The sequence below is a fragment of the Oncorhynchus mykiss genome, chromosome 31, assembly GCF_013265735.2.
Source record: "Oncorhynchus mykiss isolate Arlee chromosome 31, USDA_OmykA_1.1, whole genome shotgun sequence".
Lineage (NCBI taxonomy): Eukaryota > Metazoa > Chordata > Actinopteri > Salmoniformes > Salmonidae > Oncorhynchus > Oncorhynchus mykiss.
The window spans coordinates 7,123,042-7,149,906 of NC_050571.1; the positions used below are offsets into that span (position 1 = coordinate 7,123,042).

General features: G+C 43.2%; 1 protein-coding gene across 3 annotated transcripts in view; it reads right to left on the bottom strand.

Moving 5' to 3' along the window:
- Positions 1 to 4,827: 4,827 nt before the first annotated feature.
- LOC110504506 (TSC22 domain family protein 3) overlaps positions 4,828 to 26,865 on the bottom strand; it is a 73,632-nt gene continuing 51,594 nt past the window's right edge. Inside the window, exons 1-3 of one of the 3 annotated variants that reach the window (XM_021583259.1) lie at positions 15,669 to 15,919; positions 7,382 to 7,433; positions 4,828 to 6,586 (exon numbers count right to left, since the gene is read on the bottom strand). In XM_021583259.1, the coding sequence (XP_021438934.1) occupies positions 6,281 to 6,586; positions 7,382 to 7,433; positions 15,669 to 15,904 (594 nt within the window). In that variant the 5' untranslated portion in view covers positions 15,905 to 15,919 and the 3' untranslated portion in view covers positions 4,828 to 6,280. Of the gene's footprint in view, positions 6,587 to 7,381; positions 7,434 to 8,145; positions 8,513 to 15,668; positions 15,920 to 26,865 lie in introns of those variants that run through there. The other 2 variants (XM_021583260.2, XM_021583258.2) reach the window with 2 other exon arrangements.

The window sequence follows — 26,865 nt, forward strand, 5'->3', positions numbered from 1 at the left end:
GTGGTACCCTGACGATGCTATGACACGTGGTGGTACCCTGACGATGCTATGACACGTGGTGGTACCCTGACGATGCTATGACACGTGGTGGTACCCTGACAATGCTATGACCCGTGGTGGTACCCTGACGATGCTATGACCCGTGGTGGTACCCTGACAATGCTATGACCCGTGGTGGTACCCTGACGATGCTATGACCCGTGGTGGTACCCTGGCGATGCTATGACCCGTGGTGGTACCCTGAACTGAGGTATCACCTTTAAACCCCAAACCAAAGGCTAGCCACCTTTGTTCCACACTTGTTTTTGGAATAAGATGCTCTTGTGCTTGGCAGGTCACATTCCTAACATGGCTGCCTTGGCTTATTCTGGCCATTGAGCCAACCAAAATAACGCCACACGTCACCGCCTCCTTAGCCTAAGTCTATTTCATAATTACTGGTTTAGCTCACGTAGACACACCCTCGTCCAGCCAGCTGGAATCCTAAACTGGTGAAACTGTCATGATATTACAACAACAAAACTAAATTACTTCAAACAACTAACATGGTATTTTTTGGGGAGGGGTTTGTTTTTCTTCCCTCCGACACCATTACACGCGCAATAGAAACAACAGAATATGTGTGGCAATTTTGGTGTCGACTAGGATGGGTCTGAAGAGGCTGCCTATTCCCTATATATTTATAGAATATTTTATTCAACTGCCTGACCATAACACTATCACACTATATAGGCCTATTTGTAAATACAGTCATATGTGACATTTATAATATATAGTGTATATCTTATTGTGTACAGATCAGTTTTAATCACTGTGTGTACTACTTTCCTACCTCTACTTGTACTTTGTTATTTGACCTTTGATTATATTGATATTGATATTTGTACTGCACTGTTGAGGGAGCTCGCAAATAACCATTTCACTTCACCTTGTTCTACCTGCTGTTAATAACGGTGTACGTGCCATTTGGGGCATAGACCTAGTGTCTACGTTTACTTATCTAGGGCATAGCCTACGTGCCAGACACGAAGGCTGACTCGTTCACATACATATTTGGATTTTTGAAGACGGAAGAGATTGTAGCAGGCACCTTTTAAAACAAATTATTGAATTAATTTCCAAAACTGAACTCACACTTAGGCAACTGCAATTTACATGGCCCAATTCAGTTTTTAAAAAAATATATATTTGCATTAAATTATACATTTTTGGTTTGAGGGATCAACACAACTGGAAGGATTATTGAAAGTCACATCAACAGGGTTTCAAGCACAGCTGTGCCTTTGTTTTTGTTATTTCTGAAGAAAAACACACACACAGCGGTAGTGTTAGCTGTGTTACTATGGCACCAACACACACACAGCGGTAGTGTTAGCTGTGTTACTATGGTACCAAACACACACAGCGGTAGTGTTAGCTGTGTTACTATGGTACCAAACACACACAGCGGTAGTGTTAGCTGTGTTACTATGGTACCAAACACACACAGCGGTAGTGTTAGCTGTGTTACTATGGCACCAAACACACACAGCGGTAGTGTTAGCTGTGTTACTATGGTACCAAACACACACAGCGGTAGTGTTAGCTGTGTTACTATGGCACCAAACACACACAGTGGTAGTGTTAGCTGTGTTACTATGGTACCAAACACACACAGCGGTAGTGTTAGCTGTGTTACTATGGTACCAAACACACACAGCGGTAGTGTTAGCTGTGTTACTATGGCACCAAACACACACAGCGGTAGTGTTAGCTGTGTTACTATGGTACCAAACACACACAGCGGTAGTGTTAGCTGTGTTACTATGGCACCAAACACACACAGCGGTAGTGTTAGCTGTGTTACTATGGTACCAAACACACACAGCGGTAGTGTTAGCTGTGTTACTATGGTACCAAACACACACAGCGGTAGTGTTAGCTGTGTTACTATGGCACCAACACACACACAGCGGTAGTGTTAGCTGTGTTACTATGGCAGTAAATACTGATTAACTTGACAGATTGTGACCAGTCTCAACATGGTACCATGCATTGTTCTGTGTTCCAACCCCCTTCTTCTTGGCAGTGACCCAAATGACCCCCGTATTCCCTATTTACAGTGGCGTCCTGGTAAACAGTCGTGCCCTATATAGAGGACAGGGCGCCATTTGGGACGGAACCCTTCAGTAATCTTAAGGATTTGCACTCAGTTTATAGACCTCGCCAATATAGTTCCGTGTCAGATAAGTCAAGTCCATGTGAATAAAGGTTTATCGTGGAATGACTTCGTCTTTGTCTCAACTGAATCTGTGCTGACAAGTTCGACTCTTTCTAATGGGATATGAAACATCTTATAATATTCATATTTTCAATGGACAAAACGACAGTCATCTGAAGAATAGTTTATATTTCTTCGTGGAAAGACTGGGCCTATGAGAGTGAAGTTGCATTGAGTTTCCATAATAGCCAACTTCAATCAGTATTCCGTCCTTACTGTCCTCTGGTAGACCAGGCGAAGGGTTGACGTTAAGAATAAACAGCTATCGGAGACGGACAAAACATGTTGGATATGTCTGCAGAGAGGCGAGGCGTGCGAACAAGTGATCTCTTTGCATGCAAAACCCCTAACCACATTTAGGCTGGGCCCGACTCACGCTCCACACACATCCAACCATGTTTCCAACTTAAACAGATGTGTTTTCGTTGCATAACCCCAAAACTCCTGACAACCAATCACAGGCTCCCGTGCAGGCAGGAAATCATCCTGCAGCTCCAATCAAAAGGAACATTAAAGTGACGTTCCGTCCCATAGGCCATTTTCTTGTCCGTAATATTTAACAGTATTGTTGTAAATGTTTGTTTTGTGTTATGTTTCGACTGGAGTGTCCGGAGAAACTGGACTGTGATTTATAGTCTGTACTCGTTAACATAGCAGACTCCCTCTGGCACATATTCCCTGTAAAACATTTCTTTGCTTTCGTAAGAGGTGTGTTTCGTAATAAGATCAATAACTCCCCATGTACAGTACATATAGTTGGGGAGGATTCTGCATGGTTGGGAAAGTCCCGCAAGTAAACGTTTCACAAATGTTTGTTTCACTGTTGTTTTTAACGAAGCATGCGACAGTAAAAAAGTTGATTTCATTTTAAATATTTGCCAAGCAGAATGAACTGTCATTCAGATCATGAATCATTCCAGGACTTTTTCCGGGCCTGTAATTGAGCTAAGAGAAACTAATCCTGTACCATACCAGTCATACTTGATCTGATGGTCGGTCAAGGACAGGACCCAAGTACCAGCTTGTGAAATTGAAAATGAAGTCAGTTGGAATTACAACTCTATAGAAACAAGCAATCAGCCCAACACCATGTAAAGGTGATCTCACAAACCCTGATACGGGTCTTGTCAGTTCTTGTGACACTTTTGGTGTTTCAGTCCTCCGGAGACTAGGCCCAACAAATCCTCAGATTCACAAAGTACTGGACATTGATTCACCTCAGTAGTTCTGCAGAGTGTTCCTTACCAATGGACTCAATGACAGGTTAACACTCACCAAGTTTTTGTGAAAACAAAATAATCAATGGGACAATTTAATTGGTTGAACCAGTCTAGACCAGTTTTATGACCATAAATCTGGAGAAGACAGGTTACATCAGGTCCCTAGTCTTATGTTGAGGCTCAGGTTACATCAGGTCCCTAGTCTTATGTTGAGGCTGAGATTACATCAGGTCCCTAGTCTTATGTTGAGGCTGAGGTTACATCAGGTCCCTAGTCTTAAGTTGAGGCTGAGGTTACATCAGGTCCCTAGTCTTAAGTTGAGGCTGAGGTTACATCAGGTCCCTAGTCTTAAATTGAGGCTGAGGTTACATCAGGTCCCTAGTCTTATGTTGAGGCTGAGGTTACATCAGGTCCCTAGTCTTATGTTGAGGCTGAGGTTACATCAGGTCCCTAGTCTTATGTTGAGGCTGAGGTTACATCAGGTCCCTAGTCTTAAGTTGAGGCTGAGGTTACATCAGGTCCCTAGTCTAATGTTGAGGCTGAGGTTACATCAGGTCCCTAGTCTTATGTTGAGGCTGAGGTTACATCAGGTCCCTAGTCTTATGTTGAGGCTGAGGTTACATCAGGTCCCTAGCCTTATGTTGAGGCTGAGGTTACATCAGGTCCCTAGTCTTATGTTGAGGCTGAGGTTACATCAGGTCCCTAGTCTTACGTTGAGGCTCAGGTTACATTTAACATACGTAGTTGTTTGAAAAGTTAATATTTAAGAAAATATTGTTGATTTTCATTTGACCTACACCTGTAAGATGCATTTAGTTCCTCTGTTAAAATGATCATTAATTAGATGTAAAATGTTGTCTTGGGGGGGGGGGGGGGGGAATTATTCACTTTCGCATAGTTACTTAGATACGATCTTAAAGCAAATAGCAGTGGTTTCTTGAAGCTCTTAATCGCATGGCTAACACGAGTTGTTGTATGTTAAATAGTTAATTATAAACCGGGTGGTTTGAGTCCTGGATGCTGATTGGCTGACAGCCGTGGTCTATCAGACCGCATACCACAGGTATGACAAAACATGTATATTTAGTGCTCTAATTACATTGATAACCAGTTTATAATAGCAATAAGGCACCTCGGGGGTTTGTGGTATATGGCCAATATACCACAGCTAAGGGCTGTATGCAGGGATTCCGCGTTGCGTCATGCCTAAGAACAGCCCTTAGCCGTGGTATATTGGCCATATACCACATCCCCTCGTGCCTTATTGCTTAAAAACGATATAATCGTGTTACTCTCCATGTAGATTGCAATGCCCTCGAGTAAGAACAACTGAAAGGGAAACATAGCTTTAGGTGTAAACTTAGGGTTTATTACAAATGTGCATTTTGTATCCATTACATACTTTAAAATATATACCTGTTTCATGGACACAGTACAGCAACAATACCCAACGTTTATCAAAAAAACTAAACATTACTGCTAACAAGAGTTCTCCTCCCTGTGAACGATGTACACATGGTCCAGGTTGCTTGGTTTCGTTTGGAGTAGTAATGAGACAAAGTCTTTGGTAGTTAGAAAACACAAAACGTCCATTGTGGAACTGTGTTATTCCTCTTCTGGAGATAGGCACCTAGAGTCATGCCATTGATTCAAGTTGAGGTTGGCATCTGAACACTCAGAACATGTCTGCTAGGTCAAGACTGCATTCACAGCCTTTAGAGAAGAAAAAAAAATCAGCTGCTCAAATTCATCTCCAGCCCACTACTCTGAACATGTTAGTAAAATGTACAGAGCTAGGCATTCTGGGTAGTAGATACTTCCATCCCCATAATAAATCATTTATCTGAACAGTTACAACGCTCCTATTAACAAGCATTCCATTTTGTTCAGAATCAGAAGAAAAGTAAAATAGCAGGATTTTCCCCCATAAAGCAACACAACTCCAACTGCAGAGAATACAAGTAATGATGATCTGAATCATGATTATGGCAATCAGTTATCGGCAGTGAGGTTGAGATAGAGAAGCAACAGGCCTCTCTTTCTCCAGCAACAGTCCAGGATCTCCTAGATCCTCCTTCTCCTCTACTCGTTGTACTGGAGCTCAGGTTTGGTTTCCCCCGAAGACACGTTGCTTCTTCTTAAGGAATATTGACGGAGAATGTCAGTAGATGGTGGGACAGGTGGAAACAGTCACAAGATAGTAGAGATATTGTCTGACTCCTCAGAACTTGTACTGTCAGAAGAAGAAATCCACATAGGGGGGGTCTAGCAGAGACTGGAAGGCCGTCTATCTGTCTGTCTTGGGGAAGATTTCCTTTTTCCTTGGCTGGACCTGGAGAGGTAAGCTGGAGGACGGGCCACCCTGGCGTGGAGAGGCATCCCCGGGCCAGCCCTGTCTTTTAGCCCTCTCCCCCCTCTGTAGCAGGGGTAGTAGAGAATGGCTGAAGGGGTTGGCCCTCCTGGCCCCAGAAGGCCGGAGCCTCCCCTCTGTAGCAGGGGTGGTAGAGAATGGCTGAAGGGGTTGGCCCTCCTGGCCCCAGAAGGCCGGAGCCTCCCCTCTGTCCCAATGCAAGCGTTCTCCGACTGGCTACATGTGAGCCCTCTCGTTTAGACATTTTGTCTAAAGAGAAATAGTCTAGATGTCGTAGGAAAGGCTCATCATCTTAGCTTATAGCTTCAGCCTATAGCCGCTAGTTAGAGCTCCTTTTCACGTGCTCCGTTGTGTTTCATCGTCTGCTACAGACAGCTTCACTGAAGTTGGCAGTGACGATTAGTTTACAACTGTCCAAGGCAGAACCACCTACACAGCAGAGCCAGCGCTGATGTGGCAGGACTGGTCAGGGTTATGGAGTCCCATCTGGGCCTGTTGCTGGTACTGCTGAGCCTGCTGCTGGTACTGGTTGTCCAGCCGCAGGGGGACCAGAGCGTCTGAGTCGGACGGAACCCGTTCGCGGAAGCTCTCCATCTGTTCTGGACTGGCCAGGTTCTTCAGAAGGCTGTTCTCACGTTCTAGCTGGTTGTTCTTCTCAGCCAGCTCTCTGATCTGCTCCTTGAGGATCTCTACTTCCTCCCTGACTGCATACATCAGGTGGTTCTTCACCAGATCCTAAGATAGGAGAGAAGGAATGAGATCTACTGTTAGAGACGTCTGTTTAGAGAGAGAGAGAGTTCTGTGCAACTCATACAAACTAAATCTATCCAAGCATAAGCTTTAACCTACTGTACCTTACAAACACTTGTGGTAACAGGCCATATGGATACAGAGATTTGTACCCATATGGCCTGTATTAAGGTCCAAAGTGTATCAGTAAACTAAATATTTAATAGCCTGACTGCTGTACCTGTCTGACTCAGAACACAGCAGAAAGAACATAGTCACATGCCACATCAGATGGCACTGTAGCCACCCAATGCTGCAGGCACGTATAGTTCCATCTCTCTAGTATCCTTGCATATTGTAAATATGGTATTTCAACTGACTTTTTAGTATACTTACTTACTTAGTGTATTTCTTGTGTTTTTTTTTTGTTTTGTTCTAGTAATACATTGTTATTGATTATTGAATTGTTGGGTTTTGAGTTTGCAAGAAAGGTATTTCACTCTATTTGTCCCTGGGACATTAAAACCTGAAGCTTCTACTGTACTATTTGATTAATTTCACCTTTATTTAACCAGGTTGCCAGTTGAGAACAAGTTCTCTTTTACAACTGCGACCTGGCCAGGATAATATACTTATGGAGTTGACTAAAGATTAGTCTACTATGCTTACCAACGTACTGTATATGATTACTACGGGCATAGTGCATGAACGTGATGGGATATAGAACAGCCCAGTCTACTTTTATTGGCTTATTAAGATGATGATGATGATAAAGTGTATAATGCTGCTTGTGATACATACCATTGCCTGCTCTATCTTGTTGTCAATGGCAACAACGCTAGCACCCGAGGCACTGTGGAGGAGAGAAGAAGAGATGCCATAAGTCAACATATCAAATCAATGCATTAGATCAAAACGAACAAACGGGAGGCCTAGTAAGTCGCAGCAGACTTTATGCTCTCATGCTGACGCCAGACTGCCTTTATGGCACCAGATCCAGAACCAAGATACAATTTAGTCTTGTTTTTTTTAGACGCAATTGCCATGTAATGCCACCACCACAACTGTTTGTTTAATTTGTGTTTAGGCCATTTCTGTCCACGAATGAACCTTGCTCCGACTCTGAACTTATTTTAGATTGGACATGTGTATGAAATAAACAGCCTGTCTGCATCACCCTTGACCTACAATTCCGTATTTTTTATTTTGCAACCTAGCTAACTAGACACATTGTTGCGCACTGCAAAGGATGACATAATATCGAGATCGTTTCAAGATACTCAATCCACTCCATCTACTTTTGTGTTTGAAGACGCACCGGGAGGATATATGCGACAGGCTGGAGTCAAATTCCATTACTCAGACGGCACAGCATTACGGTATTTCTAATGATATCATAACGAATACCGGCATAACCGGGATTTGTTTAGTCTATTTGCAAATAAATACACATGACTATTTCAATCTCGAATTACAACAATTTTGATGAAATATTGTAATGAAATCTATTACGCACAAATGACGCATCAATAGCACACTAAATCCAGTGCGGTTATCTTATTTACCTGTTGTCGAGTTTTACAGACACCACATCTCCTCCTACTAACGAGGAGAAGAAGGAGATGCTGAAGTTATGCAACTGATAGACAGCAACCTCCATTGGCGTTTTGAAGATCTCCGTACTCATGTTCAGCAGTAGACCCGTTTGTATAATGCTTCTCGCCACGTTTGCGACTGGTTGAGTAGATAAATCTACCTAGATAGATACCAATCCGGGGTTACTGTATTCAGTTTAATCACTCGACTGACTGCACGACTCGATTCGGTTGCTTTTGTTGTGAGTTGAGCTGTGCGTTGTGCGGTAAGGTTGATGTCGGTGACAGGAGGAGACACGTTAAGTTTCAGCGAGTGAATCTATTTCTGCCACCGGGGGGCCTTTATAGTTGAACTGAATCCTGACGTCACCTGACGCCAGAATACATTATGCAAATCCGCCGTGGAGTGAGTTCCCATCTGCCCCCTTTTCTGACCCGTTTTTGAACTCCTACAAACACAGTAAGAACTCAGTTGTCCCGCAGACCGAATTCATTGACACCTTGAAGCAAATAGGCTAAATAAATGTTTCTTAAAATGTTTCTTTATGCGTATTTTTTTGGAGTAAATGGTTTTGGTTGTATAATATGTCATATACAGACTAGGAATGATTTGGCTTGTTTATTTCGTTGTTGTTTTACATCAGCTGAAAATACGTTTAAAGGAATGCTACAACGGAATTATGTTTAAGTATTATAGGCCTCGTATACCTATTAAATCCTATTTTTCCATTCAATCTTTAGTTTGTCAGTGACCATGTGCAACAAACAGTATGGCGATATTATGAAACCTAGCCAATAGAGGCAAACTAGAATCTGGATATATTGAATGCACTACTAACGCGTGTATTATTGGTTTATAACAGGATGTTGACATAATGTTTGTTGTTTTGAGTTTTGTTTTTGCAGGTGTAATAGCAGAAGACATAGTGCGGCATGTACAAAAGGAAGTTTTGGGGAACTCCTTATCCATAAGGGTACTTTTCCACCCATTGCAAGGCTCTGGTTATTTTCCATCGTTTCCTCTAGAACTCTGCTTCCCCCTGGTGGCCGAGAGTTGAAATTGTTCATAATATTTATGAGTGTTATATTTTTAGGAGGACAAATAACGAGCCTACTTGGGGAGCGTTTTTTATTTATTTTTGAACAATGGAATTAAATATATTAGAGTTAATTTGTAATACGCAATGTGGTTTTGTTGTCCTAAAAGATCCTCACTATCAGGCAAGAGTTACCAGCATAAGGACATCTTATAGGGGTCAATACTGTCATACATAGCTCTACCCAGTGCATGCACCATACTAGCTGCCTTGTTGCTATGGGCTTACACTGCATAGCAACACAGTTACAACTTTAACACCTCCAACACCCATTTGTGTTGCTAATTTTAGTTCATATAAGACACACACAAAAAAAGGTGTACTGTCAACCATTTTGTGAGGAAAGACATAATTTATCTGTCACTGGTGATTTCACGCTGTGCTGTGGAGCTGCCAGGCTTAGAACCCAACAAGGCTGTTGGGTTCACGCTCGCAACAAGTTCTGACTGAGCTCAATCGTCATGAAAAGCCAATACACCGATGAGTGTAGAAGTGATCAGGCCTACTGTACATCTCACTGTAGAAATGATCAGGCCTACTGTACATCTTACTGTAGAAATGATCAGGCCTACTGTACATCTTACTGTAGAAATGATCAGGCCTACTGTACATCTCACTGTAGAAATGATCAGGCCTACTGTACATCTTACTGTAGAATTGATCAGGCCTACTGTACATCTTATTGTAGAAATGATCAGGCCTACTGTACATCTTACTGTAGAATTGATCAGGCCTACTGTACATCTTACTGTAGAATTGATCAGGCCTACTGTACATCTTACTGTAGAAATGATCAGGCCTACTGTACTTCTCACTGTAGAAATGATCAGGCCTACTGTACATCTTACTGTAGAATTGATCAGGCCTACTGTACATCTTACTGTAGAAATGATCAGGCCTACTGTACATCTTACTGTAGAAATGATCAGGCCTACTGTACATCTCAATGTAGAAATGATCAGGCCTACTGTACATGTTACTGTAGAAATGATCAGGCCTACTGTAATCTTACTGTAGAAATGATCAGGCCTACTGTACATCTTACTGTAGAAATGATCAGGCCTACTGTACATCTTACTGTAGAAATGATCAGGCCTACTGTACATCTTACTGTAGAAATGATCAGGCCTACTGTACATCTCAATGTAGAAATGATCAGGCCTACTGTACATCTTACTGTAGAAATGATCAGGCCTACTGTACATCTTACTGTAGAAATGATCAGGCCTACTGTACATCTTACTGTAGAAATGATCAGGCCTACTGTACATCTTACTGTATAAATGATCAGGCCTACTGTACATCTTACTGTAGAAATGATCAGGCCTACTGTACATCTTACTGTAGAAATGATCAGGCCTACTGTCCATCTTACTGTAGAAATGATCAGGCCTACTGTACATCTTACTGTAGAAATGATCAGGCCTACTGTACATCTTATTGTAGAAATGATCAGGCCTACTGTACATCTTACTGTAGAATTGATCAGGCCTACTGTACATCTTACTGTAGAATTGATCAGGCCTACTGTACATCTTACTGTAGAAATGATCAGGCCTACTGTACTTCTCACTGTAGAAATGATCAGGCCTACTGTACATCTTACTGTAGAATTGATCAGGCCTACTGTACATCTTACTGTAGAAATGATCAGGCCTACTGTACATCTTACTGTAGAAATGATCAGGCCTACTGTACATCTCAATGTAGAAATGATCAGGCCTACTGTACATCTTACTGTAGAAATGATCAGGCCTACTGTAATCTTACTGTAGAAATGATCAGGCCTACTGTACATCTTACTGTAGAAATGATCAGGCCTACTGTACATCTTACTGTAGAAATGATCAGGCCTACTGTACATCTTACTGTAGAAATGATCAGGCCTACTGTACATCTCAATGTAGAAATGATCAGGCCTACTGTACATCTTACTGTAGAAATGATCAGGCCTACTGTACATCTTACTGTAGAAATGATCAGGCCTACTGTACATCTTACTGAAGAAATGATCAGGCCTACTGTACATCTTACTGTAGAAATGATCAGGCCTACTGTACATCTTACTGTAGAAATGATCAGGCCTACTGTACATCTTACTGTAGAAATGATCAGGCCTACTGTCCATCTTACTGTAGAAATGATCAGGCCTACTGTACATCTTACTGTAGAAATGATCAGGCCTACTATACATCTTACTGTATAATTGATCAGGCCTACTGTACATCTTACTGTATAATTGATCAGGCCTACTGTACATCTTACTGTAGAATTGATCAGGCCTACTGTACATCTCAATGTAGAAATGATCAGGCCTACTGTACATCTCAATGTAGAAATGATCAGGCCGACTGTACATCTTACTGTAGAAATGATCAGGCCTACTGTACATCTTACTGTAGAAATGATCAGGCCTACTGTACATCTTACTGTAGAAATGATCAGGCCTACTTTACATCTTACTGTAGAAATGATCAGGCCTACTGTACATCTCAATGTCGAAATGATCAGGCCTACTGTACATCTTACTGTAGAAATGATCAGGCCTACTGTACATCTTACTGTAGAAATGATCAGGCCTACTGTACATCTTACTGTAGAAATGATCAGGCCTACTGTACATCTTACTGTAGAAATGATCAGGCCTACTGTACATCTTACTGTAGAAATGATCAGGCCTACTGTACATCTTACTGTAGAAATGATCAGGCCTACTGTACATCTCACTGTAGAAATGATCAGGCCTACTGTACATCTTACTGTAGAATTGATCAGGCCTACTGTACATCTTACTGTAGAAATGATCAGGCCTACTGTACATCTTACTGTAGAATTGATCAGGCCTACTGTACATCTTACTGTAGAATTGATCAGGCCTACTGTACATCTTACTGTAGAAGAAAGAGAGAGGGGGGATGGAGAAGGAGAGATAGAGAGGGAGAGAGAGGGATAGTGAGAGGGAGAGAGAGGGGGGGTGGAGAAGGAGAGAGAGAGAGGGACAGCGAGAACGACAAAGAGAGAGAGAGGGGGGGAGAGAGAGAGAGGTGTATTTCTTATACCTCACACCATGAGAATGTAAACAAAGTACTGGTGTTTGACCAACAATGAGTCCTACTGTTTATATTCTCCTCAGTCATATTACCCTGAGTCTTCCTACTGTTTATATTCTCCTCAGTCATATTACCCTGAGTCTTCCTACTGTTTATATTCTCCTCAGTCATATTACCCTGAGTCTTCCTAGCGTTTATATGCTATAAGGGAAACTGTCAGCCAGCGTCCATTGAGATAAGTGTGCTCCAGCCTAAAGGGACGAGCAGGATCCATGACTCATTACAGAGCCTCCCAAAGGGCAGTATATTTCCCCATAATGCACTACTTTTGACCAGGGCACATAGGACTCTGCTCATAAATAGAGCACTTTACAGGGAAAAGGGTGCCATTTGGTACACATCTCTGGATCTATGAGTCATCATACAGCCAGTTAGGGGTTGAGCCAGACTTTCCATCAGATGTCCTAGTCAGAGAGCCAAGCAAAACACATTCTAACAATTTAGTCTCTCCGTATCTCTCATCTGGATCCCCATGGTGAGCTCCAGAGGCCCAAGGCTTTGGGACCCCATGGTGACCTCCAGAGGCCCAAGGCTTTGGGACCCCATGGTGACCTCCAGAGGCCCAAGGCTTTGGGACCCCATGGTGACCTCCAGAGTCCCAAGGCTTTGGATCTCCATGGTGAGCTCCAGAGGCCCAAGGCTTTGGGACCCCATGGTGACCTCCAGAGGCCCAAGGCTTTGGGACCCCATGGTGACCTCCAGAGGCCCAAGGCTTTGGGACCCCATGGTGACCTCCAGAGGCCCAAGACTTTGGGACCCCATGGTGACCTCCAGTGGCCCAAGGCTTTGGATCCCCATGGTGACCTCCAGAGGCCCAAGGCTTTGGGACCCCATGGTGACCTCCAGAGGCCCAAGGCTTTGGCAATGTGTACTTCCCAAATAATGCACTACTTTTGACCAGAGCAGGGCTTTGGATCCCCATGGTGACCTCCAGAGGCCCAAGGCTTTGGTCAAATGTAGTGCACTATTATCTTTAGGATGTAGCCTAGAATATCTATTCGCCTCTGGAGGTCACCATGGGGTCCCAACGCCTTGGGCCTCTGTAGCCCAGAGGAATTATGAGTTTAACATTACGTGTAAAAATTGTCAGACAGACCATGGAGTATATGGAATATCCTGTGCTTAGCATTCATGGGAGAAATCACAACTACTCATCCTGAAGGTAAGCCTCTACTATGCAGAGAATAGCATAAATGCATGAACTGACAAGTGGGAGTGAGACATACAATGAAAACCAAATCACAAGCCATCAGTTTGTCACATAGAGAAAAGGGGGGGGGGGGGGGGGGTGTCTCTGACAGACTCTTCTTCTCTGTAAAAACAATGCATGTTCTTCACCCATAGACAATGGATCCACTGTCCTACTGGCGACAATACAAGGGTCTAAGAAAGAATAATAAGGACAGTTTTTCCCCTTTCTTATCAAAACAGAATGGTTCAGTATTTTATATACAGACATAAGTATTTTAGTATGTTATACATCCAGTCTTCCAGACCAATTTGATTAAATGTTATGGAGGAGTATGACTTCCCCAGTGTTTATTAACCTGTTACAAACCAACCAAATGTCAACCTGCCCTACTATTCCTGCCAGTCCCTGTACCTCCTCAACAAACCAACCAAATGTCAACCTTCCCTACTATTCCTGCCAGTCCCTGTACCTCCTCAACAAACCAACCAAATGTCAACCTTCCCTACTATTCCTGCCAGTCCCTGTACCTCCTCAACAAACCAACCAAATGTCAACCTTCCCTACTATTCCTGCCAGTCCCTGTACCTCCTCAACAAACCAACCAAATGTCAACCTGCCCTACTATTCCTGCCAGTCCCTGTACCTCCTCAACAAACCAACCAAATGTCAACCTTCCCTACTATTCCTGCCAGTCCCTGTACCTCCTCAACAAACCAACCAAATGTCAACCTGCCCTACTATTCCTGCCAGTCCCTGTACCTCCTCAACAAACCAACCAAATGTCAACCTTCCCTACTATTCCTGCCAGTCCCTGTACCTCCTCAACAAACCAACCAAATGTCAACCTGCCCTACTATTCCTGCCAGTCCCTGTACATCCTCAACAAACCAACCAAATGTCAACCTGCCCTACTATTCCTGCCAGTCCCTGTACCTCCTCAACAAACCAACCAAATGTCAACCTTCCCTACTATTCCTGCCAGTCCCTGTACCTCCTCAACAAACCAACCAAATGTCAACCTGCCCTACTATTCCTGCCAGTCCCTGTACCTCCTCAACAAACCAACCAAATGTCAACCTTCCCTACTATTCCTGCCAGTCCCTGTACCTCCTCAACAAACCAACCAAATGTCAACCTGCCCTACTATTCCTGCCAGTCCCTGTACCTCCTCAACAAACCAACCAAATGTCAACCTGCCCTACTATTCCTGCCTGTCCCTGTACCTCCTCAACAAACCAACCAAATGTCAACCTGCCCTACTATTCCTGCCAGTCCCTGTACCTCCTCAACAAACCAACCAAATGTCAACCTTCCCTACTATTCCTGCCAGTCCCTGTACCTCCTCAACAAACCAACCAAATGTCAACCTTCCCTACTATTCCTGCCTGTCCCTGTACCTCCTCAACAAACCAACCAAATGTCAACCTTCCCTACTATCCCTGCCAGTCCCTGTACCTCCTCAACAAACCAACCAAATGTCAACCTGCCCTACTATTCCTGCCAGTCCCTGTACCTCCTCAACAAACCAACCAAATGTCAACCTGCCCTACTATTCCTGCCTGTCCCTGTACCTCCTCAACAAACCAACCAAATGTCAACCTGCCCTACTATTCCTGCCAGTCCCTGTACCTCCTCAACAAACCAACCAAATGTCAACCTTCCCTACTATTCCTGCCTGTCCCTGTACCTCCTCAACAAACCAACCAAATGTCAACCTTCCCTACTATTCCTGCCTGTCCCTGTACCTCCTCAACAAACCAACCAAATGTCAACCTTCCCTACTATTCCTGCCAGTCCCTGTACCTCCTCAACAAACCAACCAAATGTCAACCTTCCCTACTATTCCTGCCAGTCCCTGTACCTCCTCAACAAACCAACCAAATGTCAACCTGCCCTACTATTCCTGCCAGTCCCTGTACCTCCTCAACAAACCAACCAAATGTCAACCTTCCCTACTATTCCTGCCAGTCCCTGTACCTCCTCAACAAACCATCCAATCCCCTTTCTCTTGACAACGTAATGACACATTCAACCATCCACACGCTCCAAAAAAGGTTCTGAACACATGCCGAACGTGCTCCGACCACCACTTACCGCCGATACCCCCTCTGGGACAGACTAGGTGAGTAGGGGGGTTGGTAGTGGTAGTTCATGGCTCTCGCAACGCTGCTCAGACGCCTCTGTGTCTGCAGTGGGGCTGGGACGGCAGCAGGCGGCTCGGCTAGTCGCTGGATGGTTTCCTGGGCTGGCCCAGGGGATGGGAGAGGTGGTCTGCTTCTGGCCTGGCTAGGGAGTGGGACAACGCGGGGACGCGACCGACAGGCTCCCATCCCAATGACCAACAAACGAATGAGAGGATAGTGGAGAGACAGGGATGCTTTCACTGTTCTGTTATTCACCATTGTTTCTGTTTTTTTCTCAGCGATCTCTCTCAAAACACAAAGAGAAAACTGACGAGGATACCTCTGGATGTGGGCCAAAGCCTACGCACAACGCAGCACACAGTGGCACTCATCGTGTGATGTTCCAGGGCCGTATTAGGCCCATACCATCAGCAACCATTGTCACGCAACAGCTGGCCTTGCACTGAATGTGAACCTCATTTACAATGAGGGAAAATTCTTTAATCTGAAACATTTCTAAAACGGTTTTAATGTATTGAGTACTGATGGAATCTGTTGTGCAACAGACTGGAGTAAATCTTCTCTAACTGTCTCAGAGAGGCATAACTAATTGTCATAACGATCTCTATTGTTGAATGAAACCCTGTTTGTGTTTGTAATGAAACACGAGTCATTCATTGTTCTGTGACATGGAACATGCAGCCAAGCTCTGCAGTATGTTGGGTCTGACCGAGTGGCACAGCGGTCTAAGGCACTGCATCACAGTGCTAGAGGCGTCTTTACAGACCACGGTTCAATTCCATGCTGTATCACAACATGTGTTAATGTGTTACTGTGACAGGTCAAAAGGGCTTTCCTTCCACACCCCTGGTAATTCACATGCTACTGTGGCAGGTCAACAGGGCTTTCCTTCCACACCCCTGGTAATTCATGTGTTACTGTGGCAGGTCAACAGGGCTTTCCTTCCACACCCCTGGCAATTCATGTGTTACTGTGGGAGGTCAACAGGGCTTTCCTTCCACACCCCTGGTAATTAACGTGTTACTGTGGGAGGTGGTGTGACCAGGTGCATGATTGATAGCTATAGGAAAGGTTAGGTTTTAGAAGGTCTGGCTAACTACCAGAGGCACAAAGTGACAGACCTCTTGAAACTGTCTCTCAGTATTATAGCAGACCTCTTGAAACTGTCTCTCAGTATTATAGCAGACCTATTGAAACTGTCTCTCAGTGTTATAGCAGACCTCTTGAAACTGTCTCTCAGTATTATAGCAGACCTCTTTAAACTGTCTCTCAGTGTTATAGCAGACCTCTTGAAACTGTCTCTCAGTATTATAGCAGACCTCTTGAAACTGTCTCTCAGTATTAGGGCAGACCTCTTGAAACTGTCTCTCAGTATTATAGCAGACCTCTTGAAACTGTCTCTCAGTATTATAGCAGACCTCTTGAAACTGTCTCTCAGTGTTATAGCAGACCTCTTGAAACTGTCTCTCAGTGTTATAGCAGACCTCTTGAAACTGTCTCTCAGTATTATAGCAGACCTCTTGAAACTGTCTCTCAGTATTATAGCAGACCTCTTGAAACTGTCTCTCAGTGTTATAGCAGACCTCTTGAAATTGTCTCTCAGTATTATAGCAGACCTCTTGAAACTGTCTCTCAGTATTATAGCAGACCTCTTGAAACTGTCTCTCAGTGTTATAGCAGACCTCTTGAAACTGTCTCTCAGTGTTATAGCAGACCTCTTGAAACTATCTCTCAGTATTATAGCAGACCTCTTGAAACTGTCTCTCAGTGTTATAGCAGACCTCTTGAAACTGTCTCTCAGTATTATAGCAGACCTATTGAAACTGTCTCTCAGTGTTATAGCAGACCTCTTGAAACTGTCTCTCAGTATTATAGCAGACCTCTTTAAACTGTCTCTCAGTGTTATAGCAGACCTCTTGAAACTGTCTCTCAGTATTATAGCAGACCTCTTGAAACTGTCTCTCAGTATTAGGGCAGACCTCTTGAAACTGTCTCTCAGTATTATAGCAGACCTCTTGAAACTGTCTCTCAGTATTATAGCAGACCTATTGAAACTGTCTCTCAGTGTTATAGCAGACCTCTTGAAATTGTCTCTCAGTATTATAGCAGACCTCTTTAAACTGTCTCTCAGTGTTATAGCAGACCTCTTGAAACTGTCTCTCAGTATTATAGCAGACCTCTTGAAACTGTCTCTCAGTATTAGGGCAGACCTCTTGAAACTGTCTCTCAGTATTATAGCAGACCTCTTGAAACTGTCTCTCAGTGTTATAGCAGACCTCTTGAAACTGTCTCTCAGTGTTATAGCAGACCTCTTGAAACTGTCTCTCAGTGTTATAGCAGACCTCTTGAAACTGTCTCTCAGTATTATAGCAGACCTCTTGAAACTGTCTCTCAGTATTATAGCAGACCTCTTGAAACTGTCTCTCAGTGTTATAGCAGACCTCTTGAAACTGTCTCTCAGTATTATAGCAGACCTCTTGAAACTGTCTCTCAGTATTATAGCAGACCTCTTGAAACTGTCTCTCAGTATTAGGGCAGACCTCTTGAAACTGTCTCTCAGTATTATAGCAGACCTCTTGAAACTGTCTCTCAGTATTATAGCAGACCTATTGAAACTGTCTCTCAGTGTTATAGCAGACCTCTTGAAACTGTCTCTCAGTATTATAGCAGACCTCTTTAAACTGTCTCTCAGTGTTATAGCAGACCTCTTGAAACTGTCTCTCAGTATTATAGCAGACCTCTTGAAACTGTCTCTCAGTATTAGGGCAAACCTCTTGAAACTGTCTCTCAGTATTATAGCAGACCTCTTGAAACTGTCTCTCAGTATTATAGCAGACCCCTTGAAACTGTCTCTCAGTGTTATAGCAGACCTCTTGAAACTGTCTCTCAGTGTTATAGCAGACCTCTTGAAACTGTCTCTCAGTATTATAGCAGACCTCTTGAAACTGTCTCTCAGTATTATAGCAGACCTCTTGAAACTGTCTCTCAGTGTTATAGCAGACCTCTTGAAACTGTCTCTCAGTATTATAGCAGACCTCTTGAAACTGTCTCTCAGTATTATAGCAGACCTCTTGAAACTGTCTCTCAGTGTTATAGCAGACCTCTTGAAACTGTCTCTCAGTGTTATAGCAGACCTCTTGAAACTATCTCTCAGTATTATAGCAGACCTCTTGAAACTGTCTCTCAGTGTTATAGCAGACCTCTTGAAACTGTCTCTCAGTATTATAGCAGACCTCTTGAAACTGTCTCTCAGTGTTATAGCAGACCTCTTGAAACTGTCTCTCAGTGTTATAGCAGACCTCTTGAAACTGTCTCTCAGTATTATAGCAGACCTCTTGAAACTGTCTCTCAGTATTATAGCAGACCTCTTGAAACTGTCTCTCAGTATTATAGCAGACCTCTTGAAACTTTCTCTCAGTATTATAGCAGACCTCTTGAAACTGTCTCTCAGTATTATAGCAGACCTCTTGAAACTATCTCTCAGTATTATAGCAGACCTCTTGAAACTGTCTCTCAGTATTATAGCAGGCCTCTTTAAACTGTCTCTCAGTGTTATGCCTCCGAAGCAGTTGTCATATGTTCAAGTTCAAGTCTTTGAAATTCCATTTTTTTGGATGTAAGATACAGTATAAACTATTAGATATATGTCAGATAATGTCAGATATAATATAACATACCATGTCAGATATAAACTGTAGCTAGATTGACATTTGACACGTCATTCTGAATGATGTTGATCACACACTGTGATCCCAAGGTGCCAACATATTGTAATGCAGACTAATGACACACATATCCATACAGATATTTCCTGACATGGTGGGAACACAGGGACAGATCAATGGTAATTCCCTGGAAAATGTCAAGGTCGTCTCAAGAAGTGAGTCAATCCAGTTTGACAGAAATGGGGCGTGCTCGGTTTCCTTTGGCACTCTTTTGTACCTGGGCAAAATGCTAAGACAAATGTAGAGAGATATATTGTACTGTGGAAGTACTGTTCATACCTGTTACAGTTGTTATTCACATTTAAAACAAGCTGAAGCAGGACATCGTGTCAAAAACAAGGGCATTACATTACACAAGGTTGAAGATGATACTTTGTGTCAGTCTTGTTGGTCCATAGAGTATCTGTAGAAACCATCAACTGAGCTGTGGCAGGTCAACAGGGCTTTCCTTCCATACCCCTGGTAATTCATGTGTTACTGTGGCAGGTCAACAGGGCTTTCCTTCCACACCCCTGGTAATTCATGTGTTACTGTGGCAGGTCAACAGGGCTTTCCTTCCACACCCCTGGTAATTCATGTGTTACTGTGGCAGGTCAACAGGGCTTTCCTTCCACACCCATGTAATTCATGTGTTACTGTGGCATTTCAACAGTGCTTTCCTTCCATACCCCTGGTAATTAATGTGTTAATGTGGCAGGTCATCAGGGCTTTCCTTCCACACCCCTGGTAATTCATGTGTTACTGTGGCAGGTCATCAGGGCTTTCCTTCCATACCCCTGGTAATTCATGTGTTACTGTGGCAGGTCATCAGGGCTTTCCTTCCACACCCCTGGTAATTCATGTGTTACTGTGGCAGGTCAACAGGGCTTTCCTTCCACACCCCTGGTAATTCATGTCTTACTGTGGCAGATCAACAGGGCTATCCTTCCACACCCCTGGTAATTCATGTGTTACTTTGGCAGGTCAACAGGGCTTTCCTTTCACACCCCTGGTAATCCATGTGTTACTGTGGGAGGTGGTGACCCCAGGTGCATGATTGATAGCTATAGGAAAGGTTAGGTTTTAGAAGGTCTGGCTAACTACCAGAGGCACAAAAATGACAGACCTCTTGAAACTGTCTCTCAGTGTTATAGCAGACCTCTTGAAACTGTCTCAGTATTATAGCAGACCTCTTGAAACTGTCTCTTAGTGTTATAGCAGACCTCTTGAAACTGTCTCTCAGTATTATAGCAGACCTCTTGAAACTGTCTCTCAGTATTATAGCAGACCTCTTGAAACTGTCTCTCAGTCTTATAGCAGACCTCTTGAAACTGTCTCTCAGTATTATAGCAGACCTCTTGAAACTGTCTCTCAGTGTTATAGCAGACCTCTTGAAACTGTCTCTCAGTGTTATAGCAGACCTCTTGAAACTGTCTCTCAGTATTATAGCAGACCTCTTGAAACTGTCTCTCAGTGTTATAGAAGACCTCTTGAAACTGTCTCTCAGTATTATAGCAGACCTCTTGAAACTGTCTCTCAGTGTTATAGCAGACCTCTTGAAACTGTCTCTCAGTGTTATAGCAGACCTCTTGAAACTGTCTCTCAGTGTTATAGCAGACCTCCTGAAACTGTCTCTCAGTGTTATGCCTCCGAAGCAGTTGTCATATGTTCAAGTTCAAGTCTTTGAAATTCCATTTTTTTGGATGTAAGATACAGTATAAACTATTAGATAATGTCAGATAATGTCAGATATAATATAACATACCATGTCAGATATAAACTGTAGCTAGATTGACATTTGACACGTCATTCTGAATGATGTTGATCACACACTGTGATCCCACAGTGCCAACATATTGTAATGCAGACTAATGACACACATATCCATACAGATATTTCCTGACATGGTGGGAACACAGGGACAGATCAATGGTAATTCCCTGGAAAATGTCAAGGTCGTCTCAAGAAGTGAGTCAATCCAGTTTGACAGAAATGGGGCGTGCTCGGTTTCCTTTGGCACTCTTTTGTACCTGGGCAAAATGCTAAGACAAATGTAGAGAGATATATTGTACTGTGGAAGTACTGTTCATACCTGTTACAGTTGTTATTCACATTTAAAACAAGCTGAAGCAGGACATCGTGTCAAAAACAAGGGCATTACATTACACAAGGTTGAAGATGATACTTTGTGTCAGTCTTGTTGGTCCATAGAGTATCTGTAGAAACCATCAACTGAGCTGTGGCAGGTCAACAGGGCTTTCCTTCCATACCCCTGGTAATTCATGTGTTACTGTGGCAGGTCATCAGGGCTTTCCTTCCACACCCCTGGTAATTCATGTGTTACTGTGGCAGGTCAACAGGGCTTTCCTTCCACACCCCTGGTAATTAATGTCTTACTGTGGCAGATCAACAGGGCTATCCTTCCACACCCCTGGTAATTCATGTGTTACTGTGGCAGGTCAACAGGGCTTTCCTTCCACACCCTGGTAATTAATGTGTTACTGTGGCAGGTCAACAGGGCTTTCTTTCCACACCCCTGGTAATCCATGTGTTACTGTGGGAGGTGGTGTGACCAGGTGCATGATTGATAGCTATAGGAAAGGTTAGGTTTTAGAAGGTCTGGCTAACTACCAGAGGCAAAAAAATGACAGACCTCTTGAAACTGTCTCTCAGTATTATAGCAGACCTCTTGAAACTGTCCCTCAGTATTATAGCAGACCTCTTGAAACTGTCCCTCAGTGTTATAGCAGACCTCTTGAAACTGTCTCTCAGTATTATAGCAGACCTCTTGAAACTGTCTCTCAGTATTATAGCAGACCTCTTGAAACTGTCTCTCAGTGTTATAGCAGACCTCTTGAAACTGTCCCTCAGTGTTATAGCAGACCTCTTGAAACTGTCTCTCAGTATTATAGCAGACCTCTTGAAACTGTCTCTCAGTATTATAGCAGACCTCTTGAAACTGTCCCTCAGTGTTATAGCAGACCTCTTGAAACTGTCTCTCAGTATTATAGCAGACCTCTTGAAACTGTCTCTCAGTATTATAGCAGACCTCTTGAAACTGTCTCTCAGTGTTATAGCAGACCTCTTGAAACTGTCTCTCAGTATTATGCCTCCGAAGTAGTTGTCATATGTTCAAGTTCAAGTCTTTGATATTCAATTTTTTTGGATGTAAGATACAGTATAAACTAATAGATATTTGTCAGATAATGTCAGATCATGTCAGATATAAACTGTAGCTAGATAGAGATTTGACACAACATTCTGAATGATGATGATCACACACTGTGATCCCACAGTGCCAACACATTGTAATATCAGACTAATGAAACAGATATGTTTCCTGACATGGTGGGAACACGGGGACAGATCAATGGTAATTCCCCTGGAACAAGTCAATCTCATCTCCGTGGTAAATCCCTCTCTCTGTTGGTGGTCTGTCAATACGGATGGGAACCATCCTTGTCATGTCCGAAAGGGGCAGATAACGGTGCCATTTGGAATACAATCATAGTTTAGAGGAGAAATGACAAGGATGGTTCCCAGCCGTATTGACAGACCACCAACAGAGAGAGGGATTTACCAGGGAGATGAGATAGACTTGTTCCAGGGGAATTACCATTGATCTGTCCCTTGATCTGTCCCAAATGGCCTAGTAGAATAGGGTGCCGGTTTGGACACACCCTGTGTCTGTACCTGAGTGAGTTAGGAATGTGTGTCACAAGCAACCAGGCATCAGACCAAACAGTGAACCACTCTGGTTGTTAGCACATCTGTGCTAAACAACACCCAAGTCGCTCTTCACAAAGAGACACTCTCCAGTTGGTGAACGTCTCTGTTAGCAACACCCAAGTCGCTCTTCACAAAGAGACACTCTCCGGTTGGTGAAACCTCTCTGTTAGCAACACCCAAGTCGCTCTTCACAAAGAGACACTCTCCGGTTGGTGAAACCTCTCTGTTAGCAACACCCAAGTCGCTCTTCACAAAGAGACACTCTCCGGTTGGTTAAACCTCTCTGTTAGCAACACCCAAATCGCTCTTCACAAAGAGACACGCTCCGGTTGATGCCTGCTTACACAACAAGCTCAACAAGCCAGCCAGTCCATATTAAGAAGATGCCCAGCCACAGCCTCACCATTCACATGGGAAATACATGCAGCGTGCCATGTTCAGTGTCCTGTTGTCATTCGATGTCGTTCTATGACAAATACTCAGCTTTTTTTGTTGATGTGTGAATTTCATACATACATAAATACATTCATTATTTTCAACACCAGCAGAATGGACGAATTGTTACCACACACAAGCATTAATGCTCAGACGCATGCACAGACCAACACACACGCGCACGCACGCACGCACACACACACACACACACACACACACACACACACACACACACATTTGTAATTTTGAGCCCCCTCCTCTCTCTCCATGTAGTCAGATTTTCACGTCGTCGTCTCCACTTCCTGTTCTCCAGGAAGTGGAGAAATAAGTCAGTTAATGTCATGTTTCTATGTACGATCCAGTCAGTTAATGTCATGTTTCTATCTACGATCCAGTCAGTTAATGTCATGTTTCTATGTACGATCCAGTCAGTTAATGTCATGTTTCTCTGTACGATCCAGTCAGTTAATGTCATGTTTCCCTGTACGATCCAGTCAGTTAATGTCATGTTTCTCTGTACGATCCAGTCAGTTAATGTCATGTTTCTATGTACGATCCAGTCAGTTAATGTCATGTTTCTCTGTACGATCCAGTCAGTTACTGTAATGTCATGTTTCTCTGTACGATCCAGTCAGTTACTGTAATGTCATGTTTCTCTGTACGATCCAGTCAGTTAATGTCATGTTTCTCTGTACGATCCAGTCAGTTACTGTAATGTAATGTTTCTCTGTACGATCCAGTCAGTTAATGTCATGTTTCTCTGTACGATCCAGTCAGTTAATGTCATGTTTCTCTGTACGATCCAGTCAGTTAATGTCATGTTTCTCTGTACGATCCAGTCAGTTAATGTCATGTTTCCCTGTACGATCCAGTCAGTTAATGTCATGTTTCTCTGTACGATCCAGTCAGTTAATGTCATGTTTCTCTGTACGATCCAGTCAGTTAATGTCATGTTTCTCTGTATGATCGGGTCAGTCATGTTTCTATGTACGATCCAGTCAGTTAATGTCATGTTTCTCTGTACGATCCAGTCAGTTAATGTCATGTTTCTATGTACGATCCAGTCAGTTAATGTCATGTTTCTCTGTATGATTGGGTCAGTCACGTTTCTCTGTATGATCCGGTCAGTTAATGACAAGTTTCTATGTACGATCCAGTCAGTTAATGTCATGTTTTTCTGTACGATCCAGTCAGTTAATGTCATGTTTCTCTGTACGATCCAGTCAGTTAATGTCATGTTTCTCTGTACGATCCAGTCAGTTACTGTAATGTCATGTTTCTCTGTACGATCCAGTCAGTTACTGTAATGTCATGTTTCTCTGTACGATCCAGTCAGTTAATGTCATGTTTCTCTGTACGATCCAGTCAGTTACTGTAATGTAATGTTTCTCTGTACGATCCAGTCAGTTAATGTCATGTTTCTCTGTACGATCCAGTCAGTTAATGTCATGTTTCTCTGTACGATCCAGTCAGTTAATGTCATGTTTCTCTGTACGATCCAGTCAGTTAATGTCATGTTTCCCTGTACGATCCAGTCAGTTAATGTCATGTTTCTCTGTACGATCCAGTCAGTTAATGTCATGTTTCTCTGTACGATCCAGTCAGTTAATGTCATGTTTCTCTGTATGATCGGGTCAGTCATGTTTCTATGTACGATCCAGTCAGTTAATGTCATGTTTCTCTGTACGATCCAGTCAGTTAATGTCATGTTTCTATGTACGATCCAGTCAGTTAATGTCATGTTTCTCTGTATGATTGGGTCAGTCACGTTTCTCTGTATGATCCGGTCAGTTAATGACAAGTTTCTATGTACGATCCAGTCAGTTAATGTCATGTTTTTCTGTACGATCCAGTCAGTTAATGTCATGTTTCTCTGTACGATCCAGTCAGTTAATGTCATGTTTCTCTGTACGATCCAGTCAGTTACTGTAATGTCATGTTTCTCTGTACGATCCAGTCAGTTACTGTAATGTCATGTTTCTCTGTACGATCCAGTCAGTTAATGTCATGTTTCTCTGTACGATCCAGTCAGTTACTGTAATGTAATGTTTCTCTGTACGATCCAGTCAGTTAATGTCATGTTTCTCTGTACGATCCAGTCAGTTAATGTCATGTTTCTCTGTACGATCCAGTCAGTTAATGTCATGTTTCTCTGTACGATCCAGTCAGTTAATGTCATGTTTCCCTGTACGATCCAGTCAGTTAATGTCATGTTTCTCTGTACGATCCAGTCAGTTAATGTCATGTTTCTCTGTACGATCCAGTCAGTTAATGTCATGTTTCTCTGTATGATCGGGTCAGTCATGTTTCTATGTACGATCCAGTCAGTTAATGTCATGTTTCTCTGTACGATCCAGTCAGTTAATGTCATGTTTCTATGTACGATCCAGTCAGTTAATGTCATGTTTCTCTGTATGATTGGGTCAGTCACGTTTCTCTGTATGATCCGGTCAGTTAATGACAAGTTTCTATGTACGATCCAGTCAGTTAATGTCATGTTTTTCTGTACGATCCAGTCAGTTAATGTCATGTTTCTCTGTACGATCCAGTCAGTTAATGACATGTTTCTCTGTACGATCCCTGTCCTTCTCTGAACAGGAGGCTTCACAAGTGCTGACATCATAGTGAGTGGCACAAAGTGTGCTGAGACCATCCAGACCTGTCAAAACGCAAAGCTATGTGCAATGAAGTAACGCTTCCACTAACAACGGTCTCTGTCTACTGGTCCCTCTACTCTATACTGGTCCCTGTCTACTGGTCCCTGTCTACTCTATACTGGTCCCTGTCTACTGGTCACTGTCTACTCTATACTGGTCCCTGTCTACTCTATACTGGTCGTATCTACTGGTCCCTTTCTACTCTATACTGGCCGTGTCTACTGGTCCCTTTCTACTCTATACTGGTCCCTCTACTCTATACTGGTCCCTGTCTAATGGTTCCTGTCTACTCTACACTGGTCCCTGTCTACTGGTCCCTGTATACTCTATACTGGTCCCTCTCTACTCTATACTGGTCCCTGTCTACTGGTCCCTGTCTACTCTATACTGGTCCCAGTCTATTGGTCCCTGTCTACTCTATACTGGTCCCTCTCTACTCTATACTGGTCCCTGTCTACTGATCCCTGTCTACTCTATACTGGTCCCTGTCTACTCTATACTGGTCTCTGTCTACTGGTCCCTGTCTACTGGTCCCTGTCTACTCTATACTGGTCCCTGTCTACTCTATACTGGTCCCTCTCTACTCTATACTGGTCCCTTTCTACTGGTCCCTCTCTACTCT